Here is a 17,983-nt window from a genome sequence, read left to right as displayed (position 1 = left end):
TCAATTGGGGGGAATAGAGAGTATGCACACTATAAGTAAGGGGGGTTCACACCTGTTTGTTGATGGGTGAAGCCCCAAAAATCCACATCCACCATGGTTTGAAGACAATAGCCTTGTCCATCTGTGCTTTTATCCAAAACTGGGTGGAGGGGCTTTCCTTAGATAATAAATACTCCACTTCATTTACACCAAAAAAGGGCTAGGCCACTTGATAAATATGTCAAGCTTGGGGCTGAGGGACCCAGGTTTGATTCATGCAAGCGAATGCTGATTGGGTGATGCCCTTGGACACTCACTTGGGCACTGTGTGTAGGCCACCCAAAACCTTTTGCATGCGTGACTCGGATTCCATGCCGAATTTTTGTCTGGGGTGGGTGCATGAGTGTGAAGACGTTGTCTAGCTGGAGCGCATTTTGATTTGATGCCACGTATTTTGTCCATTGGTTGTGAAACCCCCTCTCCAATGCATAAGGAGGAACTAGAGGCTACGAGAGAGTTCCCAAGAAGCGATTGGTGTGGGGGGACCTATTATCGGGAAGAGTGGGGCAAGGGGTGAAGCATGCCACGTTGGAGGAAGAAGAACCAAGACAACCATTGGCAGCAAATGGGAAGGAGGATACGAATTGCCATCCATCCCAATTACTTTGCAAGGCCTCACAACCATAGCCTAGCTTGTCTACAATGCCCACACAGAATTAGCACCAGGCGAGGGAGAGCAATCTACGGATGGATCGCAGGAGCAATCCAAAAGCTCTCTCGGCTAAAAGAACTCGCAATCATGGTTAACGAGAGGCAGCAGCAACCGCGCAAGCAGTGATGGTGGGCGTGTGTGCCGATGGCAAAGCGAGCGGGGCATGAGTTGATGATGAGGCATGCAAGGGCAAGGGTGAGGCGAGGTGCTAAAAGGAGGGTACGAGAGAGTTGCAAGGGGGATATAAAAAAGGTTTGTTAGGAGCGAGTGGTTTGGGGGGCCTCTTATCTGGAAGGGTGGGGCAAGGGGTGGGGGGGTGCCAGGTGGAAGGAAGAAGAACCAAGACATCCATTGGCAACCAATGGGACGGAGGATACGAATTGCCATCCAACCCAATGACTTTGTAAGGCCTTACAACCATACCTTAGCTTAGATTGTGTACAACTCCCATACGCACACACACAACACAACTTTGAGAGAGCTTTGGTATTTTTCCTTTGATTCCATCCATGGCTGCCATCGCTTCCTCCTGCTCCCTCTCCTCCTCCCTCCATACCTCCTCCCTCTCCTCTTCCTCCTCCTCCCTCCTCAAACCTCTCCCCTCCCTCTCCTTCTCCCCCTCCTCCAATGGCTCCCGCTTCCTCTGCATGGCCACCAAGAAAGTCTCCGCTAAACCCTCTTCCGGTAAAAAGTCCTGGCTCCCTGGCGTTAAGGGTGGTGGTAGCCTCGTCGACCCCGAGTGGCTTGACGGATCGTAAGTCCTTCTCCCCGCTTCTCTCATTTTTGCTAGGTGCATTGCGTGTCCCGGAAATCAGGACCGGAACTTGTCAATTCCAGCTCAGGAGCCTGTGTCTTGCACTGATGAAAAAAGTCCGGCTTAGAGCTGTTGGCATATGCCTTGAGAGTTCGACTTAGATCGACCGACCTCCCTTTCCTGCCCGAGTTTGCGTGGACCTCCCTTTTCTGCCCGAGTTTGCGTTTTCGAAATGTTAATAGAGTGTGCGAGCTTGAAGAAAGGTTGAAGCTTGATGAAGTGATGTACTCCAGAGAGTGGCAAGACGGGGTTTGAAACGCAAGCAATTTGTAGCTGCTGAGACCACATTTGGCTGTTGCACGCAGGTTGCCCGGTGACTATGGCTTTGATCCCCTCGGCCTCGGCAAGGATCCAGCTGCGCTCAAGTGGTACCGGGAGGCAGAGATCATCCACGGAAGATGGGCGATGGCTGCTGTTTTAGGCATCTTTGTTGGACAAGCGTGGAGTGGTGTTCCATGGTTCGAGGCTGGTGCCGATCCTGGTGCAATCGCTCCGTTCTCTTTCGGAACTCTCTTGGGCACCCAGCTCCTCCTCATGGGGTGGGTCGAAAGCAAGAGGTGGGTCGATTTCTTCGACCCTGGCACCCAGTCTGTCGAGTGGGCAACCCCATGGTCGAGAACGGCCGAGAATTTTGCGAACGCTACAGGTCTGCAAGGGTATCCCGGTGGGAAGTTTTTCGATCCTCTGTCTCTGGCTGGAGAACTAAAGGGAGGAAAGTATATCCCTGACTTCTCAAAGCTTGAAAGGTTGCAAACCGCAGAGATCAAGCACGCGCGTCTTGCTATGGTAGCTATGCTCATCTTCTACTTTGAGGCTGGTCAGGGTAAGACCCCTCTAGGAGCTCTCGGCTTGTGAGTATATATCTTGTGGCTCTGACATAAGTGAACCATTCATACCTCCCCTGTAGCAATTCTACCCTTTCCCTTTCATGTTTACATTCTTTCTGCTGTTTTTAGATTCCATTGCTTATCGCAAGGAAGGATGTGAGTTCTCGTTTATACGATGCAGATTCTCCTATAAAGCTTACCTCTTTTTGCCTGCACCCTCCAATCTAGTCTCTAGACTGCTCGTATAAGTCAAGCTGTAACCTTTCTTACATTCAGATAATCGCTGCCATTCACATCAAGTACCATAGCCGTGTCGTCAGTTATGGTTAATGCTTTATTTGAAGTTTTTCCTCCTTGCAACAGTAGACTTTTCTGTTACATTCAGCCTACGGGACCCCATCCATTGCATTGTGTCTTGACTGGATTCTTCCTTATAATACGTCATACTGAGTGTGGCCTCAAATCTAGTGTCATCGATCTCACACCACTGGATTATCCGGCGAATGTGAGGTCGTGGCACAGAACTCAGCAAATAGTTCGAACAATTGTTCAATGGCTCGTGAGCAAAATCATGAGACTTCCATAATGATCTTCGAGAAAAGAAAAACGATATTAGTAACTGTCAAACGTTTCTCTTCTGGGTCGTGCGTAAGATATTAATAGGCAAGAGATCACGACAGAAAATGTCGATAATTGCATGCGGAGTTTAGTTGAATGAGGTAGCAATGATGGAGGGTTACCTCCAAGCCTAGACGTTGTAAGAAAGCATAAGACCTGAGGATGGTCGCTACCGGTAGTTCGATGTTTGTTTTACATGCAGAAAATCTCTTATAAAGAGTAGAAAAAATGGCGATATTATTTTGTAATAAATTTCGAATGACACATTTGTTATTTTAGAATGAGGGTTGACTTAATTAGTTACAAGCGCTACATAGCTCTACAAGGGGTTTATTTGTTTTCACTCTCTTCTCTTAGATTGTGCACTAGAAGTCGAGTGGTTTGGGGTGGATCAGGAAATCAATCTAGTTTGTCCAGAATATTCGTAAGTCGTTTGCTTCACAAATTCCAAATCACAAAGTATTGAAGAGGAAAAGGGATGGGTTACTTTCTTCAACACTCTTTTGATATAGATCTCTAAAACAGAATTGTGGCTAGTGAAGTAATCTTACTTTCAAATAGAGAGTACATTGGGAAGGTTTGATTGTATGTAATTATTTCCATGAGGTCCAACATTCCCAACACCCTTTATAGTTGAAAGATTAATATGAGACTTACTTTTTTATGACATCCCTAATTGTTGACTTAGAAAGAGTTGTAGCCACAATCAAATTGCAATCCCAAAATAAGGAACCCATTGATTATGTAAGATCCACAAAATGTGTGTGCCATGTCCAAGTACATGGCATGTGAATGGTGAGATGGAGTAGAATGCGAAAAAAATGGGGTAGGTAAAACATCACCCATTCTTTGACAAGAAGAATAGAACCCACGATTTTCAATCATAGAATTTTCATAGAATTTTCAGCCTACATGTAAGTATCTTTACATGCATGTCATAAATGGATCTCTTTTGAAGTATTTACTATATCCAGTCGGTGTGAAATCCAACACATTACCCCCACCCACTCAAAGCTTCGCCGGGTGTGAATCCCTTTAGATGTTGATCAAAATCAAAGCAAATGCTTCAATTCTCCTTATAAGTTCTTCATTATGTACATTTGTGTCCATATCTAGCACCACCATTTGATGCATCTGGTCAAGTCAACCAATTATGAAAAATTATATTGTCAGTCTCTCCTTATCCTCATAATAAATCATCATGGACCTTTGGTGAGCCTCGACGCACACTCAATGTGATTACGTTTATTACTAGGGCCCTACATAACTCGCAATGACCTTGTGAGAATCAAAGCCCATTTGCCACAACCCAACTATGGCATCTCCAAATAGAGAGAGTGGGTGGAGGTATGGGCTCTGTGAGATAACATAACAAATTCTGTTGCAAAATGTCTCTATCGAGATGTGTTCATGCGGTTTGGTTGTCCGATTGAGCTAGTCAATGACAGGAGCACCCACTTTATCAACAAGGTCATTAAGCAAATGAATTCCTTTTACATGGTGATTCACAAGGTTTCTTGGCTTTAAAAAAAAGCTATTTGAATGTAGGCAATTGGTGTCACTATTCAACAATTGTCTAGGGCGGATGCTGGGGAAGTTGAAGTTGCAGTGGTCGGGACCATTCATGATATTTCATGGGTGCGGGTCTACATCGTTTTATCTTGCAGACTTGCAAGGGCATGTTCTTCCACATCCAGTTAATGGATTTTTTTTTTCTTTTTTGGCAAATAAATATTTGATTATATTATAATCATATGGTTTGTACAATGAGGTCCCTAGTGAACAAAATGTTCTCCTCTAGTGAGGAAGATCTAGTATGCATACAAAAAATCCACTACTTAGAGGAAAGAAACAAAAGATCTAGTATACTCATCGGAGAAAAAGCTCAAATTCATTGATCTGATCAGTAGTGCTTTGATATCAAGAGTTGCTCCATTTGTTGACAGGAAAGGTTGCTTGCATCTCTTATCTTGAGACTAGGATTTCTCCATGTCAAAGTAGAAAGAACAACAAAATCTGCTGCTGTTGACTTGGTAACAGAGGAACATTGTGCCAGAGGTGGCTCTTTAAACGGTGGGTTCTTCTTTGACGGGGAATGGAGATGGTAGGAGCTGAGCTTGCAGGTCAATGCTAGAGTTGGTACACCTCCCTACATCCTTGATGTGGTCTTCAAGCTCTGCCTATAGTTGTGAAACCTGATCATTATAGCTATGGAACTCTTGGTCGAACAAGAATTTGGCCTGGACCATAGCAAGTAGTGTTCAGTTTAAGTAGGCAAATATCTTTCATAGCAATTAAAAAAGATCTCATAAGCATGCATGACCTCTTCATTGAATTGATAAGCATTTTTGGAAATCCAAATAAACCATAATGCATGTGCCCTGATGAATACCCATGTAGCATAACGAAGTTTGAGTGCATCTCCCAATAGAATAGACCTCCAGTTGATTGGTTCCCCTATCCTTAATTGAACAACTTTGTTGCTCCATTTGTTGATAGGAAAGGTTGCTTGCATCTGCTATCCTGAGACCAGGATTTCTCCATGTCAAAGTAGAAAGAACAACAAAATTTGCTGCTATTGTCCTGGTAACAGAGGAACAGTGTGACAAAGGAAGATTGTGCAAGAGGTGGCTCTTTAAACGGTGGGTTCTTCTTTAACGGGGAATAGAGATGGTAGAGCTAAGCTTGCAAGTCAACACTGGAGTTGGTACACCTCCCTACATCTTGGATGTGGTCTTCAAGCTCTGCCTACAGTTGTGAAACCTGGCTCCCCTTGGTTGTGCAGGGTTCTGGGTTGCCTATGGTTGAGACAAGAGGAAAGTCCTTCGATCTAGGGACCCAAGGTCTAACATACTTGAAATTTTTGAGGAGGAGGTTAGCCTAGTCACTTTTAGGAGAAGTGATGGCTTTTATTATCCATGTGGCTACTAATTTGTAAGCTACCAACTGTATATTAATAACTCCCAACCATCCTTTTTGGGCTTGGTATAGAGCCCATTTGACCTTAGTTATTCTTCTTCTTGAGTCCCCCCCCCCCCACAGGAAGGATCTGTAGATTCTTATAAATTGTTCTAATCCTTTTTTGGAAGGGCACCAACATGAGAGATAGAAAATAGCTATTGGGTATATGCAATGGTAGCACTACCCTCCTCCCTGCTAAGTTTTTTGGCTGCAACCCTCTGAGTCTATCTATTAAAAAAAAAAAACCTTTCTAGAAACCATTCCCACTTGTCTTTCATCTTAACTTTGAAACCCATAGGGATACCCAATAGTCTGAAAATCTATCCACATGAGAAATTTTTTTGTAGCCCATCTGATCCAAAAGGTTTTGGGAGTCTCTAGTTATCAGGGCGTACCTAGTTTTTGAGTGGTTTATTTTAGACCCAGTTTCCATACAGAAGATGTCCATACAATCCATAGCTCTTTGTATATCTACATCTATGTTTCTTATGGTGAGAGTGGTGTCATCTGTGAATTGCTAGTTCACTAGATGCTTTCCTGAAGGGAGCTCAATACCATTAATTTCACCCTTTGACACTTGATCTTTTATTAGCCATCCCAAGGCATCAACAGCTATGGAGAATAAGAGAGGAGCCAAAGGGCATCCTTGTCTTATGGATCTTTTCAACATGAAGCTCTAAGACATCTCTCCATTAACACACACCTTTGTTGAGGCATTGGAAAGCAGTAGGGCAAAAAAGGAGGTGAACTTGGTTCCCAGCCCCAAGCTGTTAAGGGATTGTAGCAGAAAATCCCAATTCAGCCTATCATATCAAACAAATCTCTTGATTGCTTTCTTCAACATGTGTGTAGCCTTCCCATAAGTTGATAATTGCCTCCAAGAGATGTCTATTTTTTATTAATCCCTTTTGTTCCTGCAAAATCCAGTTGTCCATTTTACACCTCAATCTCAAAGCAATGGCTTTGGCATAAATCTTATAAGAACAATTTAACATAGTGAGGGGTCTCCAATTTTTTAGGACCGATCTATCTCCTTCTTTTGGAATGACCTTTATCACACCTCCATTTAGGTGGTTTGGTAGAAAGCCTTGCTCATCACTCTCTCTCCAAACAACCAATAAAGAAGGTCCCACTGTGTCCTAGAAAAACTTGTAGAACTCTATAGGAAGTCCATGCTCTCTTGGTGTTTTGCCATCAGCCATTGAAAAGGCTGCCTCTTTAAGTTCCTATAGGGAGAGGTAATTTTCTAGATGAATTCTAAGTTAGAAAATTTGTTTTGTTTGACTATTTGACACCTTTCTCTAGCCTCTAAGACCTTATCATATGTTGTGTCCACTGTACTTAACAAGTTCTTGAAATGACTGAAAATATTGTCCACATTTTCTTCTTTCATTATGGCCACCTCTCCATCTTACTTCTGCAGCAGAGGAATTTCCTCTTGGTGTCTCTTTTTCTTGATCCTTATGAAATTTTTCCTTGGTTGGTGTGTCTACCTTTCCTGCCCACCATTCCCTAAATTAAATCTTGGCATTATGAATCTTAATATGCTCTTGTATCCTGATTTCCTTTCTTTTATCTAGTAATTGTTGTCGGGCATTAATATCATTCACCCTTGCTCTTTATTCCAGTATTTCAATCTCCATCTTTAGCTTGTCCATTCTCCTTGCTCTGATAACAACCTTGTTTTTTCTAACTTCCTTTAGAATTGCTTGGACACTCTCTACAACATCTTGCCAACCCTGAGAGTATGAATCTGTTGCTGCGGAGAAGGAAAAATGCCATTTCTCTATAATCTGTTTTTGCACAGTTTGCAGCTTGAACAAGGATGGATCAACTTTAAACCAAGAGTTTCCTTTTTTCCCATTTCTCAAATCAATACAAGCTAAAACTAGCTTGTGATCTGACAAAGTGAGAGAGGAGAAGGTTATTGTTTGACTTCTAAAGCTTGATCAACCAGATCTTGTGCAATGTAAACTCTGTCTAGTTTGGCTTCTCTCCTTAAATTGCCTATCTGTCTATTGCACTATGTGTATATGCTGGGTGTCCCAATGTCAACAACTTGCAAGTTTTCCTTGAGATCTTCCCAGATTTGCAATTCATGACCCCTAATTACTGAGCCCTTTTGCATCCATATGTCTTTAGAGTTCTCCACCATATTAAAATTCCCCAAGATGACACACTCCGCAAATTCATCATTGAGTCCCATGTGGCTCTTCTGTCCATGGATCCTATTGGGGCATCTATTGACACTACTATAAAAGAGAATCTTTTCATCTTGAATTCTAGAGCTAGCCATCTATGATTTAGGTCTTGCATATAGTTGATGATACAATCCTTGTATTGTGAAAGTATACCAATTGTAGTGCCTCCTCTACCTTCATCATGATTTGTAAAATACCATATCCTCCTATTGTCAACATTTTTAAACCTACTTTCTAAGGTTTCATTGATAACTTTAACCTCTTGTAACACAAGAAAAGTTGGGGAAAAAGAGTTTTCCCTTAGCCACTTGGCTAGCTCCTAAATCCTCCAAGGGTCCATTAACCCACAAACATTGAGTGTGAGAAATGTGTATGGTTTATTTACCATTCTTACTCTTCCCCTTTTTTGCCTTGGGGGTGGGGGTTTTGGGTGGGGCATTCTGGCCTTTGACTTGAGAGATCCTTCTCTTTTTCTAGGCAATGGCTTGAGGTTTGACAGGGGCTTCAGAAGTCTTATCATGTTTTTGTGCAAGAGGAAGTTCTTCCTCTAATTCCCCAACATCAGATTCACTCATACTAGCATCTGTTGGTTGACATCCTCCTCAAACTCCCTGGACTAACCAGGCTTAATTTCAGCCTCTTCCATTTTGGCATCTTGTATCCATTTCTCAAATTTCAGGTCTATGAGTGCCTCAAATGTATTGTTGGTGGCCAGTGGAAAAGTAACTCTTTCTTTCTCTTGATGAACGTCAGGGATCCTCTGTTCCTCTAACTCCTTGACTGACCCCTTATCCGTCCCTACTTCTACACTTTTCTCCAAAGTCTGATTTTTTTGTCTACCTTTGACAATCCACTTGGGCTTGGGGGGGTGACTGTTCTGTTGTTGAGCTGGTTCTTGAGTTTGCTTAGGTCTGTTCCTCTTTAGAAGGCAATTTTTAACTGTGTGAGATGAAAATCCACATAGAAAGTAGGAGTTGGGTAGGTTCTTATATACCAGAGATTGTTCCATATAAAACACTCCTATTTTTGTTTACAATTACCAATGTCTCTGAGAGTTCCTCAGCAACTTCTAACTTGACACAAACTTGGGGGTGACCTCTAGGGTTAATAAATTGTTCCTTCTCTACATCTATGACTTGTCCTAAGATTCTGCAAAGGTTAGGAGCTTGGTTAACCAAAGAGAAAGGAAGGTTAGGGAGCTCTACCCAGACAGGGACAAAAGTAGATCTAGGCTTATCAGGATTGAAGTCCTAAGACCAAAACTCTAAATAAAGAGGTTGATGTCTTATGGTCTAGAGAGCATGGTGAAGGGCCTTCCAGGCCATCTCCTCTATCTCAAATAAAAATTATTCCTAAGCCACCCCTCAAGGAAGGCAGCTGGAGGTCTAGGTTCTAGGAGATGTCCTATTAGAGCATGAGATTCCAACCACTCTATGGATTGCTCTAATCTATCTTCATCAAGAAAGGCAGCCACTTTACCACCATTAAGAGGTGGCTTTTCCTCATCTTCAAGCTATTGATTCTCTTGCTGATGTTGTCATGGGTCTTTTGGTGCATTTCCTTCAGCTTTTCCTCTATAGATTGTTGGATTGGTCCACTTGCACATGTTGATGACTTGGTCTCTCCATTTACGCAATCATCGGTGTTAATAGTGGAGGAGGGTGTTCTGCTTCCTACGTAGTTGGTTGCTCTGTGCCCGTCTATGGATTGTGGATAGGGATGTTAGGAAATGGAGTCAATTTGAGTGACTTTTAGTGTGTTCTAGAGTAGTACTATAGTACTTTATATCCTAGAGTGCCATGTGTCACTATGGGACTTATCCCATATACATTTGACACTTAGAGTGTGTGTGCCTATCCTATAAAGGCATTGTACTTTCTCATGTCAAATCAATCAAGCCTCAAGCCTTTCTTGATCATGTAAGTACTTTGCTTGGTTGTATGTTTGCCTAGTCTTGCTTTTCTACTTTCCTTTCCATTCCATGTCTTGCATCTTCATTTGGTATCAGAGCCAAGCTATCTTCCAAGAGGTTGAGGTAAGAGATTGAGGACATGAAGCCTCTCTCCCTCATTCCCCTCGGAGGAATGCCTTCTCCAATCCCATCTTGAGCTCAACCTCTCTTCCACCATAAGCCTCACCATTGGAAAGCTTTGGTAGTCACTTCAGCCCGTCACTTCAGCCAAGAGATCGTCACTTCAGCCCGTGCTTCAATTTGTGGGAATCAACTCGCCATTCAGTTCGTGGGATTTAGCTCGCCACTCAGCTCTTCAATAGCTCGACACGCAACTCTTTAGTTTGCCACTCAGCTCGCCATTCAACCCGCTATTCTCCCACGTATCTACACGCAACCTACAGTTCTGCCCGCTCCTCAATTCTGCTCGCTATATCTGATCTACCCACCATTATTCTCTATCCGCTACTGTTATGCCTGCCATCTACAACTGCTCCTCCTCTGCTCCATTATGCCTGCTATCTCATCTTCTATAGTTCCATTATTGTGCCCGCCATCTGCTCTTCCTCATCTATAGCTTCATTCCGTCCATCACTCTCCTGCTATCTCTCCTAGTTGTCAGCTTCATGGGTTCAATTTCCACGCACTCTCTCCTTGTGGACAAAATCAAGGGGGACGGATTCCCAACACGGCAAACAAAAGTTCAACTTCTTTTCATGAAGGAGAATGTTTGGGATGCCATTGAAGATGATGAAGTGCTTGAGGCATGAACGGAGCCTCAAATACGCAAGCTTTGGAAGCAACACAATTTGAGGACCATCGCAATCATCGGGCTTTGCCTAGATGATTCATTGATTCATCATATCAACTTCAAGTCCAAGGCTAAGGAGATTTGGGCACACCTCAAAAATATATTTGGTAACAAGATCACCAACTCCAAGGTCTTTCTGAAAATGCAATTTTATAAGTTGAAAATAGAAGAGTTTGATACCTTGAGTGCACATATAGCAAAAATTCAGTCTTTAGTTCAATAACTCTCCAACTTAAAGTGTTGCCTGGATGACGAGGATAGAATGGCTATCCTCATGACAAGTATGGAAGGGATTTCTCGCTTTGAGAATGCCCTTGAAGTAATTTGTATTGCATCAACTACCTTCGAAGTTATGGTATCTCTTCTTCTTGAAAAGGATTGCTGCAACAAAGAATCTCCATCCTACTCAGTGGATACTACACAGGCTCTCTTGCCTCCACTAGCAAATGGAAACCTAGGCCATCGACTCCACCAACACGAGGAAAGACATTCAAGCTGTTCAAGTGCACATATTGCAACAAGCTCAGTCATATGGAGGACAGGTGCTACCAGAAGCTTGCTCAACAACAATCGAAGGATCATGCCAGTTGGGTGGCTTTTGCCACTAGTGATGATGTAGACAAAGATGACCATCTGATACAAGATCATGCTCTTACTAGAGGATGATTGAGACCATGATTTTGCTTTCTAAGCATGATATACTTGGGTACTCTACCTTGGGGGTGTTTCCCAAAAATGATTGCAATAAATCATGAGTGTGTAGTCAATAAAGGTACTCTACCTTGGATAGTCCTCCTAAAATGATGTATTTCTTTTTCTATTTTTGATGTGTGGCTTCATGTTCCTTATTAGTCTTTAGAGCCAAGAGGGGATGTACTGTGGGAGCCATGTGTTTTTTGGCTTTGATAGGTCTATTTGTTGGTGCATTGGTCTCCTAGACCTCTGAGTTGATCATGCATCCATGCATGATGAGCCTCTGAGCCATGCTAGATGAGATTTCTATGTTATGCTCACTAGCCTCTGAGCCATGCTCACTTGCCTCTGAGATTGTGTGGGAACTATGTCTAGTTCTAGACCGGCATGCATAGTTTTCATGACTGTCATTATCATGACTTTGGCTCCATTCCTATAGTCCCTCACCTTTCCTCCATGGGGGGGTGTTAGGAAATGGAGTCAATTTGAGTGACTTTTAGTGTGTTCTAGAGTAGTACTATACTACTTTATATCCTAGAGTGCCACAGTGACTATGGGACTTATCCCATATACATTTGACACTTAGAGTAGTGTGTGTGCCTATCCTATAAAGGCATTGTACTTTCTCATGTCAAATCAATCAACCCTCAAGCCTTTCTTGATCATGTAAGTACTTTGCTTGGTTATAGATTTCTTTCTAGCATTATTTCATTTCCATTATGTTTGCCTAGTCTTACTTTCCATTCCATGTCTTGATCTTCAAGGGACTCTTGGAGGGCAGCTGCACATTCTCTTTCTCCTGGCTCGATATCCACCTCTCCCTCAAGGATTTCGCATCAATATCGCTTGGCCTTCGACTATTGTCTACATTTCCTCTAGGTTCTCCTGCTGCTCCCCAGTTCTCTCCATTGGAGGAGGTTCGTTGATTAAAGGAGATACGTCTCTCACTTGCTCCATCTTGCACACCTTTGTTGGCAGAGCTAGGGGAATGACACGTGAACAGGGGGTGAAGAGACATTCACCCGGCGACTTTCGCACTTTGTCAGTAGCTTGCCAGCCATGGAGTTTTTGGGTGAGAATCGGTTGCTCATCACTCAATTGATCTATTAGCACAGCAACATTAGACGACTGTTCTTGTCGGTGGACGGGGAGCTGTTGGTGCAACCATTGTGTTCAGTTGAAGAGATGGTGGTTGGAAGGGTTAGAGTGGTGTTAGTTTGTGTAGGGACCGTCGTGTTAATAATGTGCCTAAGATTGTCCTATGTGTGTAGGGAAATGTGCTGGTGCAGACAGATCGGATCGTTAATCGGTCACAGTGTGAAGATATGAGCAAATTTATGTGAAACGAGGCCCATACGGGGGCACGAATGAGTGAGTGCTAGGGATGCCAAAATGGTGTTCAATGGGCTGCAAAAATACCTCATAGTGTGGTGTTTCCATGTGTGAAATTTGGATTCAAACGGGGTTCAGTTTGGGTCCCAAACGAATGAGTTACGAGGGGTTAAAGTAGGGGTAAATTTTTCTTTTTTGGGGGGTCCTAAGGGTGGTCTGAATGGACTTTAAGTGCAACTGGGGGATTTAACCAAGTTAATCTAGTTAGATTAACTAACCTATATCCTCCCAGTTACTATAACTGGGAGGTTAACCTAACTAACTTTACTAACTACAGTTAGTTACTAACTGAAGATTAGTTAACCTAACCTAACTATTAGTAACTAACTTGGGGTAAACCTAACCTTAGTTAGACTAAACTAGCCTAAGTTAAACTAACCTAGGGTGAGTCTTTTTGTTTTTTTTTTGTGTGGTTTTTTGTTTTGTTTTGTTTTTTCTTTTGGGACTGTTTGTGGGGGGAGGGAGGGGGCTTTTGCAGCGGCGACGCAAGGGGGGGGGAAGGTTTTTTGCTCGGCGATTGGGGGGGGGGTTGTGAGATGGTGGCAGGGGGTTTTTTCGAGCAGAGGGTAGGGGAGGGGAGGGGGGCGAGGGGGAGCAGTGACAAGGGGGAAGGGGAGGGCACGGGGGGGAGAGGGGAGGGGGGTGGGGCATGGGAGGGTGGGAGGGGCTATGCGATATGGCGGGTGGGGTGATGCGGGGCGAGGGCGAGGGCGGGCGAGGCAGTGTGGGTGGGGGTGGGCAGGGTTGCACGGTGCGATGGGGGGTAGGGGAGAGCAAAGAGGGGGAAGGGGGGGTAGAGCGGGTGGGGTGTAGGGGGGGGGAGAGAGAGAGAGAGAGAGAGGGGGGGGGGAAGAGAGAGAGGGGGGGAGAAAGAGAGAGAGAGAGAGAGAAGAGAGAGAGAGAGAGAGAGAGAGAGAGAGAGAGAGAGAGGGGGGGGGGGGAGGGAAAGAGAGAGAGAAAGAAAGAGAGAGGGGGAGGGAAAGAGAGAGAGAAAGAAAGAGAGAGGGCGAGGGAAAGAGAGAGGGGAAGGGAAAGAGAGAAAGAAAGAGAGAGAGAGGGGGAGGGAAAGAGAGAGAGAGGGGGGGAGGAAAAGAGAGAGATAGAGAGAGAGAAAGAGAGAGATAGAGAGAAAGAAAGAGAGAGGGGGAGATGGAAAGAGAGAGACAAAGAGAGAGAGAGAAAAGAGAGAGAAAAGAAAAGAGAGAGTGGGAGGGAAAGAGAGAGAGAGAGAGAGAGAGAGAGAGAGAGAGAGAGGGGGGGGGGGAGGGAAAGAGAGAGAGAGAGGGAGAGGGGGGAGAAAGAGAGAGAGAGGGGGGGAAGAGAGAGAGAGAGAGAGAGAGAGAGAGAGAGAGAGAGAGAGAGAGAGAGATAAGAGGAAGGGGGAGGGGGTAGTGGAGGAGGGGGGTGGTAGTGGTGGAAGGGGGTGGTGGAGATGGAGGGGGGGAGGGGGTGGTGGAGATGGAGGGGGGAGGGGGGAAGGGGGCGGCGGTGGAGGGGGGGGAGGGAAGGGGGTGAGAAAAGGGGTGGTGGAAATGGGAGGGGGGAGGGGGAGGTGGTGGACATGGAGGGGGGAGGTGGGAGGGGGTGGTGAAGAGGGGGGAAGGGGGTTGTGGTGGAGGGAAGGGGGTGAGAAAAGGGGTGGTGGAAATGGGAGGGGGGGAGGGGGGAGGGGGAGGTGGTGGTGGTGAAGATGGAAGGGGGGAGGGGGGAGGGAAGAAAGAGGTGGTGGAGGGGGGAGGGGGTGGTAGAGATGAAGGGGGTGGGGGGAGGGAAGAAAGAGGTGGTGGAGGGGGAGGTGGTGGAGATGGAGGGGGGGGAGAAGAAAAAACTTGATGGACATAAAACTTTGGCGGAAATCCAAAGGGAGGAAGAGGTGGTCACCTAAATGCTCTCCAATTCTTTCTCGATGTAATGGGATTGTCGAGGACCAATGGACGGTGGGTGGATGGCTAGGTTATCACTACGAGATGGGCTCGAAGTCACTTACCATGTGAGGATGGGAGTAGGGTGGTGGTCGATGGAGAGGGAGGAGTGTCTTGCGTAGGGCTCGGAATGAGGAAGAGGATGGAGGCAAGATGTGAAAGGATAAAGAATGAGGGGGAAGAGTGGGTTTTTATAGGAAATGGGTTTAGGTTTAGGGTTAAACCGTGAGTAAACCGTAAACTCTTCATGAGCCATATCTTTTTATGGATAGCTTGGTTTGCTCTTCTGTAAAAAGGTGAAATGATCGAAATTGCAAGCGCTATGCATTCGTGGCCACTACCTAGCCTAATTGTTTATCAAGTGGCTTCTTTTTAAGAAATAAAGAAAATCTCTTAAGGTAGTAACCCAAGGTTGATGCTTGGGGTTGATATGTTTGGCTAGAAATGGAAAAAATTATAATCTCCTTGCCCTTGAGTGTTATGTTCGTGAAAGTCCAAAGTAGTTTGTTTTTTTTACACAGACCTATGTATGTTTACTCATTACTTGACATGCTAGTCTCCCCGGGAGCAGCACCAAATGTTCTTTCGTAGGAAGAGTAGGGTATTCTCAGTATGTAGAGTTCCAAGGCTTTTTGTCATTTACAGATATATCGGGTTTGTCGTCTATAGTATGTATGTAGCTTAGGACCTCGAGTCATGTTCCGGTGAGAGACATAGGCTTAAGTGTGGTAAGCAAACATAGTGCATGCATGTGTAAAAGGAACATGTATCATCATGGTTGAGGTAATGATGAAGGCTTTAGCCTTCATTGGGGGTTGCATGGTTTAGGAGGAGTTTAAGGGTTAGAAGGAGGTTCTAGAGTTTAGAAGGAGGTTCCAGGGTTTAGAAGAGGTTCTAGGGTTAGACGGAGGTTCCAAGGTTTAGAAGGAGGTTCAAGGGTTAGAAGGAGGTTCTAGGGTTTAGAGAGAGGTTTCAAAGTTTAGAAGAGCTTCCAGGGTTAGAAGGAGGGTCCAAGGTTCAGGGTAGAGTACATGGTGGAGAACTCGTCTCCCTCGTAGATCATGGAGGTTAAGGGTTGAGGAACTAAGTGTTTAGGGGGAGCATAGGAGTGGGAGAGGAAGAAGGTGTAAGAGCATGGGGGAAAGGAGAGAGGTGGGAGGAGGAGGAGGAGGAGGACGAAGGAGGAGGAGGAAGAGGGAGGAGGAGAAGGGAGGAGGAGGAGGGAGGAGGAGAGGGAGAGGATGGGTTGCAAGGTTGGAGGAGAGGGGAGGAGGAATTGCAAGGTTAGGACATGCTGTTGGATGTGGAGTGCAAGGAAGCATGGACACTTGAGACAATTGCTTGGAATGCCAAAGTAGAACTCAACACAATGCCCCAAAGAGTGTGGGCTTCATTCCATTATGGGGTATTTATACAAGTTGGAGAGCTTCTCTCTCTGCATGTAGGAATTGTAACACATTCTCTCTCTACATGTAGAAGTTGCATATAGAAGTTGCATGTAGGAGTTGCATGTAGAACTCGCATGTAGGAGTTGCATGTAGGAGTTGCATGTAGAACTCGCATGTAGAACTCACATGTAGGAGTCGCATGTAGAACTCACATGTAGAACTTGCATGTAGGAGTTGTATGTAGAACTCGCATGTAAAAGCTGCATGTAGAACTCGCATGTAGAACTCGCATGTAGGAGTTGCATGTAGAACTCGCATGTAGGAGTTGCATGTAGAAATCGTATGTAGAACTTGCATGTAGAACACGCAAGTTGGATTTCTAAGAGGGATTATTTCTAGTCTCATGTAAGTATAAGCAGAGCTTTGCCGCTACTCTACACACACATTATATTCTACCTAAGTCCATGTTGGCACAGAGACAACACTGATGATGTGTTAATGCCTACATGGCCAATGACATGGCAAGAGAAGTTTGCTGATGTGGCAGAGGGGTAGGTTGCTGACATAGACGATAAGGGATAACCACACTTGGCTGTGGTGAGTGACCTTACCATGCAGCAACAGGTAAGGTTGAGCCTGGATGTAGATAAGACTCGATGGAATCTAAAAGATTTTGTCAGAGATGTCGATTCTAGCTTCTCTTTTATCGCCTTCATTTGTGGGCTCATGGTGGTGCTTTTGCCCACCTGGGTTGTTGGCCACTGAGCCTTGATGGTTGTTTCTCATGCTATGTGCTCGGAAGACTCTACTGATTTTGATGGAGTCCAGTCGTAGTGTGTGTTGAGATATCGAGCTCCACTCGTGATATGCCAGGGTGACCGTTGTGCATTTATGTCACCGACTTGTTAGTTGCAAATGCGGTTGGTACACCGCCCATGAATAATAGCTAGATGACAGCTATCCTTATCTACTCTAGTTCGTGGCTCAGTTAGTATGCCACCTTAGTTAGTTGAGTTTGGTTTGAGACCCTCATATAGGGTTCTTCTATTTCTTTGTACTAGAGTTCTTTTGGCTTTCACAATTAAGAAGAGGAAAACTGTTTTCAGCCTCCACCTTTGTGTGTATTCCCCCATTGTGTATGTGAGAAAGCTGCAAGTGAGACTCCTTCCCTCTCTTCCACTATCTTCACATGGTATCAGAGCCTGGTTCGTGGTAAGGAGCTCAAGAAAGCAAACCAAGTTCATGGTGTCCTGGTAAGAGGACCAGTGTTGCTTTCCTTTTTCGAGTTTGGGAGTAAATCTCTGCAGGTAGCACAGCCGGAAGTGCAAGAGTGCAATGTCTCAGATTGAGATGCCCTTTGTAGTGTGGCGAGAGGGTAGTATATGCTGTGGGAGAGGAAGATCCCGTGGTGACTTTATTTTTCTAATTCGAGGCCATTTCGAGGCCCGTTTTGAAGGCGAAGTTCTTCGCAGGCACTCAGAAAAAGGCTCGGTTTTTGCTGTGCGACCACTGCTCTGCAGATCGGTGAAAAGTTGCGGCAGAAATTGCATCATATGCCTATGCGCAGAGATACTCGGAGTTGCAGAATCATCCTTGTTGCCTGTTGATGCAAAATCATCACTAGGAACTAACTGTGTGGTCAAATACCACTTTCTTAGTTTTGCAGATTTGCGTGTGTGAGGCAAAAGCTATGTTTTTTGCAGTGACAGAATTT

At 44.7% G+C, this 17,983-nt stretch overlaps 1 protein-coding gene across 1 annotated transcript; it reads left to right on the top strand.

Annotated features, from left to right (window-relative positions):
- The first annotated feature begins 1,121 nt into the window (after positions 1–1,121).
- LHCB6 (light harvesting complex photosystem II subunit 6) lies at positions 1,122–2,543 on the top strand. Its single transcript, XM_087395610.1, has 2 exons — positions 1,122–1,445; positions 1,811–2,543. The coding sequence occupies exons 1-2, from the start codon at positions 1,201–1,203 to the stop codon at positions 2,358–2,360; spliced, it is 795 nt and encodes a 264-aa protein (XP_087251736.1). The 5' UTR covers positions 1,122–1,200; the 3' UTR covers positions 2,361–2,543.
- Positions 2,544–17,983: the final 15,440 nt, after the last annotated feature.

Source organism: Dipteris shenzhenensis, chromosome 24 (genome assembly GCF_047967505.1).
Source record: "Dipteris shenzhenensis isolate YYH24624 ecotype China chromosome 24, Dip_SZ_1.0, whole genome shotgun sequence".
Classification (NCBI taxonomy): Eukaryota; Viridiplantae; Streptophyta; class Polypodiopsida; order Gleicheniales; family Dipteridaceae; genus Dipteris; species Dipteris shenzhenensis.
This window is presented reverse-complemented; position numbering and strand designations above follow the sequence as displayed.